The 10,300-nt window shown below is 38.4% G+C and overlaps 1 protein-coding gene across 1 annotated transcript; it reads left to right on the top strand.

The window, feature by feature from the left end:
* The first annotated feature begins 6,145 nt into the window (after window positions 1-6,145).
* Window positions 6,146-7,664, top strand: LOC108053071 (putative odorant receptor 85d). Its single transcript, XM_017135638.2, has 3 exons — window positions 6,146-7,171; window positions 7,353-7,508; window positions 7,572-7,664. The coding sequence occupies exons 1-3, from the start codon at window positions 6,146-6,148 to the stop codon at window positions 7,626-7,628; spliced, it is 1,239 nt and encodes a 412-aa protein (XP_016991127.2). The 3' UTR covers window positions 7,629-7,664.
* The last annotated feature ends 2,636 nt before the right edge of the window (window positions 7,665-10,300 follow it).

Genomic DNA, 10,300 nt, shown 5'->3' on the forward strand with positions numbered 1-10,300 from the left:
CTTTTTCTTAACTTTAAAGTCAGTAGGACGACTTTCAATCATGAATGAAATTCAATATTTCGTTCTCTTACGCCCTTCAGTTGACAAGACTGCAGCATTGTCGCTTGTATTGCCACCGCTGCCTGCGACATTGTGGCAAGTGCAACTCTATTAGGATCCATCAATGTCAACCAATTTATGCGCATATTAAAAATGCGGTCTGCTGTTGACAAACACACCAGAAGGAAAGCAGGAATACGGGAAAGGAATATGGACGAAGGGAGCAGAAGGACGCGACAAGGACCCTGGCAGGACGCAAGTGGCGCGTACATTGGCAAACATATGACGATGCGCGAAATTGAGGAACAACTCGCCAACGTGACAAGAGCAGACGCGTAAGGAGAACCTGAAGGAGCAGGAGCCTGCAGTATCGTCCTCGAAAAAGGTTGGGGGTTACACCGAGAAAAAATACTGTTTTAAATTAAACTTACAAAGAAATCTTTCACATTGCAAACTGTTTTCATTCCAAATGTCAAATTAAAATATATTTATATTTAATATAATACTAACTAAATCTTAACTAAATTTTCAAAAAATCTAAAAAGAAAAAAAACCTTTTTTAGTTACTATAACTGCAAAAATTCTTTTTATTTTGTTTGGGTTTTAAATTAAATTTGAAAGTTTTGTTTCCTAAGATAAAAGTAAGAGGGTAAGAGACTATAAGTATAGTGTTTGATCAAATGAGATAGATGTAAATATATAGATTCTGAGTACATTTTTTTCAGCGTAGAATGGGATAGTACACCAAGAACGGCATGGAACTTGTCTAGGTAAAACGTAACTTTAATGCAACGCAGCAAAGGAGCTGCTGATGCGATTAGTACCCGTGTATGGGTTAGTTTTCGAGTGGCAAGGGGGGGAAAGGAAATAGGAAAAGGGGGAAGCACACTCCGTTGCCAATTATGACAAATGCATGGAATCGAGTTCAAGCTGAATATCCCCATCGACGCCACGGGGACCCCGGTCGAATACGAATTTCCCGTTAGCTTATCGCAATGTGCAGGTGTGTGTCCTTCCGTGTGCGTCATGAGAATCCTTTATCGCCACCACCCCCTCTCAGGTGCCGAGAGAAACTAGCAACGAAAGACTTAATTTAAACTTGATTCGATTTTCTGGCAAGGCTTCCGCTTTAAAGATTGTTAAGGCTAAAAGACAGCCCAAGGCATCGGAAATCGGATGCGGGGGAGGTGCAAAATGGAGGTGGTTGTCCACAACACATATCAAAATGCAATTCATTAACTTTATAACCTCAGAAACGAGCTGACCACAGACCAATAAAACCAGAATGAAATATTTACAAAAAGGTTGCCTCTTGTCACAAGTGCAGCCAATTTTGCAATTGAAGTCAAGCTGTGACAAATATATGTGTGCATTTATATAAGACTGCACAACTATATTTGTCTTTAAATTTATTTGTATGTACCTGGTAGACTTGGGAGGTGCGGAAAATCTTTCAAGTGAACCTGAAAATGGCATTGCTGTCAAATGAGCCAGACAATAATGATGATTATATGCACTATATGCATTGAATAGTTATTAATTTGCATGGCTACTCAAGCACAAATAAATATATTTACATAAATAGGTACTTATTTTATATTACTGCTCAAATATATAGGTGCACTTGAAATGAAAGTGTATTTAAGACAATGGAATGAAGGGAAAACTTAAACTTAGAATAAATACATTGAAATAATTTTAAGTAAGAAGCGACTAAAAAATGTATTGAATTATGTATACCCAGTTGTATCTTAAAATTAATTAAAAGACATTCAAGAATTTGGTTTGCTTGAACTATGGTTAGTATATTATAATATAGAAACAATTATTAGGCGTATGATTCAAACAATTGCCCTAATGCTTGAATCATACGCCAAATGATTGATTTTGTATTGTCAAAAGCATTGTATGTGTGTGCCATTAGTTTGCTGTTCCTTAATTTATGCAAATTTGGCCCGCAGTCAGACGACGGGCTTTGTTTATCTACCCATTGTATTTGCCCCTCAAAACGCATTCTACAGCCCGATTGTGTGTGGTTGTTTAATATTTATACAATAATTTGCCGTTCGTCTCTCCAGGGAAATGCTGCAATGGAGAGCATGTCCATGCGCAAATTTGGGTCATGGTGAGCATTTGTTATGATTATTAATAACGCCACTAATGGTGTAGCTTTTGTTTTTGCTCTAAGTATGGGCATTTGACAAGTTCACACTGAAATTTCGAGGCTTCGAGCAATGAGTTAAATAAAAAATACATCCCAAAGGCAATGGATGAAATACGATGTCACGAAACGTATGAGCAACGTGCTTAATTTGATGGGGATATAATTGAAACCCATTAAAGCATTAATCTTTTGCTCAGCCGACTGCATGGCTCATTGAGTGCACACATAAGTAATTCCATTCCGACTCATTATCTCGTTTGATTTGATTTGCCGTTAATCAAAACATAACAAAGCTCAAAAATACACAAACCAACCAGTGCCGAAGTCATCTGTCTTTATGTCTGCATATGTGTGGCAAGGACAAACATTCTAAGAAGACGACAGCTGGCAGACGATTTAGCACCTCTCCCTTGATTCCCCTTGGCAATTTGCACGCACAGTCATATTCAGACCGCGTTTGCGAAATATTAGCCAAATTATTTAAGTACCAGAAAAATGCATTTAAAATTGAGTTTAACCCTCAGACGTGAAAGCGCTTTCGCCAACGTAACAGCCCAATAAACTGGGAGCGCAAAAGTTTTTTCTCGTCTCGGAAAAAAGTTTGCACAACTGAAGCCAGCTGAATGGGTTGAAATATGGAGGAACTTGTTTGGAGCGTGCCCCACGTGAGGATTATTAAATCACACAAGGTGTTGCAGGAGTTGCTCAAAAATATCACACTAAAAACAAAAAAAGCGATAAAATATTCATAGTTGAAGGAAACTAAAAGAAAAAGTTGATTACACAAGTGACACATTAGGAAAGTGATTTTTAAAACATAATAATGCATAAAAAGGTATAAAGGGTATAATTATTATCGGGTGACCTAAAAAATGAAATAAACCTCTTCATAAAATCTGTCTTTAGAATATCGTAATAAATTCTTTCAGTCACCTTCAAAAGTGATACAATTTTAAAGGCACTCCTTTATATTATTATTTTTCACACTATCTTTAACTACAATTTTAGATCAATAAAATAATTTTAACAAGTAATTCAGTTATCCAACATATTATATTTCGCAACATCTTAACTCGAATTAGGTTTATTATGCTGGCCACGTGAAACGGAAAGGGGACACCCTTAGCATGTGTGCACTGCCAAGGAATGTGGCACACTGCCAGCAAAGGGCAATGGCAGCAAGTCGAAAAAATAATATAAATATAGGGTGGAAAAAAGCAGAATGGCAATGGTAAAAAAAAACACATCGCGGTCTTATCATTGCACATTTCAGTGTTGGTGTAACAATTACGCCAAAGCCAACAACATTTGGCAAACATTCAAAAACGCCAGCAGCCAAAATATACACATATGTATACCCCATCGTTGGCAGCCCCTCGACCAACTCAAACTCATCCAACGGTCTGTTTTCCTGCTACAAATGTTTTTGATAATATGCAACATTGCAACAAACTAACCAACAACGAGAGCCCTGCAACAAACACACACAAAAATAAATGAAAATGTTTATACTCGATGTATATGCACTTACACTTGAGGTCAGACACACTAGCACTAAACATATATAAAAAAAAAACTAAATTGCTAAAATGGTTTTATATATGAGAGAATGATAGATATATAAATGATAAAAGATTGATTTACTTAGTAGGAAGATAATTATTTTATACCCCTACGTTTCGGTGCTATTTATATGAACGCAATTGTTTATATCGTATGCCATGCAAGTTACATATACACATAATTGCTTTGTTTACAGGGGTGGGGTTATGGGGAAAAAGAAAAGGGAGAGCAAATAGGCGCGCCGAATCCCTTTTTGTCCCTGGTACTCGCCATAGATAATCCCCTCCAAAAGGGGTCGGCCCCAAAATGCAAAACGAAAACTCAAGGACCTTGTTCCACAGCCAAGGGGTGCTGTATGTATGCTATACTATATGTATGCAGATTAATCTGCATAAGTATTAGCAGAAAAACGAGCTGCCGAAAAAGCGAAAGCTGTTTTCCTCCAAATGTAAGCCAAATGTTTTGCTAAAAATTAAGCTAATGACCATTATATGCATTTTCAAGTGGAAAAATGTTGTGAGAAAATAAATGTAAGTAACTTAAATTACCTTGTAATCAAAAATACACTAATTATGTTAATAGGCAAGCGCACTTGTTTTCCTTATTTTTCGGTTTTGTATTAATTTTATAGGGATATATTTAAATGAAAACCAAGATAATAGTTCGAAAGAATCCCTATAGACTTCCCACAAATAAGGTTTACTATTAATCCAGTTTGTTACCGCCATATTTTCCCATGCAAAAACCTGTTCATTAACTTTTTTATGGGATTGTCGACAATAACTAAAATAAAATAATTAAAATCAATAAAACCTTTTGTAAATACTATTTTTTGCGACATTTTCCAATCACTTTTCCTATGCATACATAAATCGTTAAACATGCCCACATGTCCAACAAAAAAACGGAGACCCGCTGCCACCGCAAAAACTTAAAGTGGCAAATAGAAATGCATTAAAATTACATAACTCTGACAGACATTAAGGGCGGCAACAGCAATTTATTAAATTAATTTTGGTTTAACATTACAAATGCCATTAAGAAGTGAAAAATTGTGCCCTGCATGGGATAAATTTAAAATGCTAATTGCATTTGAGAATAAATCTCATATGGCGATATATAGTAGGTACACACACACATGCAGCTGTGTATAAATGCTCTTCATTAACATGGCTGTGGCGAAATAGTCATGTAAATTTCATTAGGAATGCGATACGCAAATGAGGTCAGTTAGTCAGAGTCGGATGCCAAATCAGAAAAACGATGAAGAAAGAGAACGTTGGGCTGTCATCTCTTGGCCTCCCTGAATCGAATTTAATTGCAACATTACAAGGGCTTTTTGCATTAAAACAAACGAGCGAATAAACATCCAGTGAAAAGAATGCAGGCAAATTCAGCATTACTCGAAGGCAGCAAAACAGTTGATCCAGACATAAGCTGGGTGTCATCTGCCCAGAAGAAATGGGAATCCGAATGCATCGTCGGCCAACTCGATGTGTGTAAACAGGAAATAGGCAAAAACGAAGGACTCATGTCACTGACACCCTCTCATCCAAGAAAGTGTGTCAAGGAGCAAAAACAAGGACAAAACAAAAACAATCCATGCCATAAAGGAAACACATAAATGGATCTCCAAATACTTTGAGATATCAGAACGGAAAACAAAGCATCAACAATAAATGTTCAAAAACAAAAAAATGGTGTTGATACATAAGGAAAACCAAAAACTACAATAAATATATCACTAAGGTGAAAGTAAGACAGTTAAGAAAAACAAATAAGTTGGAAAATGAATGAAATAAATTATAATTTTTAGGTCGAGTTTGTTAGTTTGGAACTATAAGATATACGAGTATGTATTATAGATAAGATTTGGAATCTTCAAACCATTTATTTATCCCATAACATCTGCCATGAGCACGTCTTTGCCGTTTTTACAACATTTTAAATGACTGAAAATATTATTAATATTAAGAGGCTTTTATATTTAGCAATTTTAAAGACTATTAATTTAAAGGAAACTTACTTGGGCTCTAAGATACTTTTATGTGCTGACATTTGTCCATTTAAATGCTCACCCGGGGCCAAACTAATCGCAGACAATTGTGAGCAACTGGATACACCCAATCAAGGGAGTCATCGATTTCGACTTAGGCGCAATTAACCACGCCCCTGGACGAAATGTACCAACTGGCGGGTTCACAACGTCCTAATTGAGAGATGCTCGCCGTGTACATGCTAATCAAGTGGGCGGTGTAATTGTCTACTGTGTATGGCAATAGTAAATTATTAAATCATTGGCACTGGCGGGGTCTGAGTTCAACATTAATTTTGGTATATAAATGGGACCAACGATGCGGGAAATTAGACAATTAAATTATGGCAGCAGAAAAGGACACTCAAATCGTTAAGGAGCAGGAAAAATTAAAGCCCATTCCGCTGGAGAGCTTTCTGAAGTATGCAAATGCTTTCTATCTGTCGATTGGAATGCTGGCCTACGATCATAAGGATAATGGCAAAAGGAAGGAGCTCCTGCTCCACTGGATGTTTATTGCCCAGATGTTGAACCTGAATGCAGTGCTCGTTTCGGAACTGATCTACGTATTCCTGGCAATCAGCAGAGGTAGCAACTTTCTGGAGGCCACCATGAATCTATCTTTTATCGGCTTCGTCGTTGTGGGGGATCTCAAAATCTGGCACATTTGGCGGCAGAGACACAAACTCACGGAAGTGGTGGACGAGCTGGAGCAATTGCATCCGAAGCGGTTGGATCAGCAGGAGCCATATAATGTGCAGGATCACCTGAGCAGCTACAGTCGCTATAGCGTCTTCTACTTTGGCATGCATATGGTACTGATCTGGACCTATAATCTCTACTGGGCTGTTTACTACCTGGTCTGCGATTTCTGGCTGGGAGTAAGGGAGTTTACGAGGATGTTGCCCTACTACTGCTGGGTGCCCTGGGATTGGAGTACGGGTTATAGCTACTACCTGATGTACGTATCGCAGAATATAGCTGGACAGGCGTGTCTCTCTGGTCAGTTGGCAGCCGATATGTTGATGTGTGCCCTGGTCAACCTACTGGTGATGCACTTCCTCCGCCTTTCCGGGCACATTGAGGGACATGTCGCGGGTATTGCATCGCCCCAGCGGGACTTGGAATTCCTTCAGGCGGCGGTGGCCTATCATCAGCGGTTGCTGCATCTCTGCCACCAGATTAACGAGATCTTTGGAGTGTCACTTCTCTGCAACTTTGTGTCCTCCTCCTTCATCATCTGCTTCGTGGGATTCCAGATGACCATCGGTGGCAAGATCGACAGTCTGGTGATGCTCGTCCTCTTTCTCTTCTGCGCCATGGTTCAGGTTTTCATGATTGCCGCATATGCTCAACGGCTCATCGATGCGGTAAGTTTGATATAATATTAGTTTAAAAATGTTTAAAAATAATTTCCTTGTTTCTGTATTTAATTTGGCTTGAATCACTTAATTTAAAAGGACTATGTAATATTTAAGAAAATTAAGGACCTATCTCTAGTAATTTATAAGACTTACAAAATATTACTGGACATTTCTAACTAATTTTCAGAGTGAGCATATAGGTGAGGCGGTCTACAACCACGACTGGTTCCACGCAGACTTACGCTATCGAAAAATGTTAGTCCTGATTGTTAAGAGAGCCCAACAACCCAGTCGTTTAAAGGCCACTATTTTCCTGAGTGTATCCCTGGTCACCGTGTCCGATGTAAGTTGGATAACAGTCTCTTTTCAGATGTGATTTCAGTTCATCCACTTCACTCCCTTGCAGCTCCTACAACTGTCCTACAAATTCTTCGCCCTCCTGCGCACAATGTATAGTACGTGAAGTAGGTGCCTTTTGTGATTATGGCCACAATCTAACAGCCAAACATCAGGTGGCAGTGACATTGTGTGGAGAAAAGGAGCAAATCATCGGAAGCCAATAACTTACGCCAGTTGCCGCACAGCGTTGTGGTTTTTAATTAAAGTAGTAGTAGCTGAAATGATTAGCGCGAATCGCAGGTCACGGAACAAATCGAAGAGCGGTCAACTATCCGCAGTAGCAATGATTAATTATCGCCAATTCGTTTGCACAAAGGGCCGATGCCAACTGCCAGACAAAGCGCTGGTGCTTTTAGAATTAGCGAATCCTTGAAGCTCTTTCTCTTTACAACTCACCTGGCATTACCGCTTGCCCACCTCGTGAAAAATTTAATTAAGGATTCCCCAATCCCACGTGGTCTTGAACTCCCTTACTTGCTTTACTATCAGGGATGCAAAGCAGCAAATTAATAGTTTAACAATTGAAACCTTTAGAGCAATAAATATATTAGTATCGCCTGCCTTAATTTACTCAAACAAATGGGAAAGATTCTAATTTGGTATCCCTTATAATGAAATCCAATTTTAAATATTTTAATTTTAATTTTAATTGATTTGCATTGCCTTTGAATTCTGTCTTAAAGTCATCGAATTTTTGGAATAGCCTAGTTTCTTTGATTTTTAATAGGTTTAATATACAACAAATATTTATAGTTTGTCTTAGGATCCAGCCCTGCCTCAAATCAATCGCATAACAGCCATTTAGGTACGGGGCTTGACCTTATGCAGCACTTAAAAGTAATTTCGGAATATCTTTCCGCCCAGCGAAGAGGCTGGCAAATTGCATTTTTATGAATATTTAATTGAAAAGTTGACACAAACAGACAAGAGGCGGTGGATTTTGCGGGACAGGGGTTAGGGCCGGGCTAATTACATTTCTCCGGCTGTCGACTGATAGATGGGGATAGATGGGGACGGGCCAGGGCCAACCTGCCAGTCAGATGGATGGCAAAATTGAAGAATTTTTTCAATTAAAATTACTTAAAACGAGCAAAGAAAAGAAATCGGCCCACGACCAAATGGAAATCAAATTGGTCCTGTCTGGATAAGGTGGGGTCCAAACTGTAAACAAATGTCCCTATAAATAAAATTAAACCAATTACATAAAATAATGTCAGAACTTTAAATTAGCCAACTTTCCGTTTACAAAAAAAAAGAGGATCGTGTTGTTAGCTTTGAACAAATAATATATTTTATGAACTTATCTATCTTTTTGAAATGCAACTTATGAAGATGCTTATTATTATAATACTAATTACGTATTTTTGAATGCCATTTTATTTTAATAATTTTTAATACTCAAAACTTAGACATAAAAAAGTGAATAAAAAAATAGTTTTAAAATTTTTTTCTGTGTAAGGTTTAGGTGTGTCCTTTTGGAGCCTCCCGAACATAATTAGAAATAACGCGCGTCACGAACTTGACTTTGCCAGAACCAATGTGAATGTAAAATCGGGTGAGTATGCGGATGCGAATGAGGATGCGGATGCGGATGCGGATGTCGATGCCTATGGAAATTGGCATGAAGTGGATGGTCGCCTCATTGCCACGGAAATGCCCAAATAGTTTCGACTAATTTCATTTGCGTTTGCAGTTTTCACTTGTCAAAGTTGTGCGAATAAAAAGTTTCCTTTCGACTGTCATTCCCAGTTCACTGTTTCCTCATTTCCACACCCTGCGGAAAATAGTGGAAAAAGGGACTGAACGTGTGGAAAACCGCAGGCGTTCTTAGTGGGTGCCAAACCACCATTAATCAGTGTAATTGCAGCGACACAAATGGGGGTACAAAGAACGTTGGAATGACCCAAGCACCTCGGCTAATTAGTAGGCAAAGCAAATGAGCAATGCATCTCCCCGACTTCAAATAAAAATCCAAATGCAGTATATATGCAGATATAAAGTTTACTGTTTAAACATAAAAAACCTTCAAGATATTAATTTATTTAAGAGTCTTGCGCTGAGCCAGTTTTCATTGTTAAACTATTCATGTGAGCCTCATTCAATTTATATTTATACATTTCCGAAGTCAAATAAATTAATTCGTGAATCCAACTTTGGACGTACTTTGTGTGTGTTTCTCCTCCGCGAAAGGAAAACGCATTGGGTCTGCAAGTCGGAGAAATATTGGCTTTTAAAAATGTCAATATACCAAGCAGCGTGCGCTGATTTGGCAAGAAAATTGCAATTGCAACCAACTTTTTTGCGTTCAGTTGCGTTGCTCGTTGAGAAATTGTATTTCGTTTCATCAAATGAAGAAAAATCGTACATTTTATAAGGCCAGTGGGATGCGGATGCTGCAGGACAACGAGGGGGCAATGGGGGTATAAAGTTGGCTGCCATTGTCCAGAGTTTGGCGCCGCAGTTGCTGCTCCTTCTTCTTCGTCAGATTTATCCTGGACAAGGGTTTTCAAGGGGCGCGGATCAGGAAGCACGTCACTTTGGCTGTTATTGAATTTGACATATTTCCGCACAGTGTGTGTTGGTTCAAATGTACGTCACAGTCGTTCCTTGCAGCATTAAAATAGGTAATCAAAATATAACCAACCTAAATACAAGTGTAGAAAACTAAACCACAAACTTTAAAAGGCAATCCCCTTTCAACTTTAAATTTAAATTCTAGGTCACCTTTCTAAAAAT

This window comes from Drosophila rhopaloa, unplaced genomic scaffold, assembly GCF_018152115.1.
Source record: "Drosophila rhopaloa isolate 14029-0021.01 unplaced genomic scaffold, ASM1815211v1 contig_167, whole genome shotgun sequence".
Lineage (NCBI taxonomy): Eukaryota > Metazoa > Arthropoda > Insecta > Diptera > Drosophilidae > Drosophila > Drosophila rhopaloa.

What these genes read in the sequence shown, in the direction of transcription:
- LOC108053071 (XM_017135638.2), top strand. Translation starts at nt 6,146, where the DNA reads ATGGCAGCAGAAAAGGACACTCAAATCGTTAAGGAGCAGGAAAAATTA. An exon ending in CTCAACGGCTCATCGATGCG is followed by an intron (nt 7,172 to 7,352) that starts GTAAGTTTGATA and finishes ACTAATTTTCAG; the next exon opens with AGTGAGCATATAGGTGAGGC. An exon ending in CCCTGGTCACCGTGTCCGAT is followed by an intron (nt 7,509 to 7,571) that starts GTAAGTTGGATA and finishes ACTCCCTTGCAG; the next exon opens with CTCCTACAACTGTCCTACAA.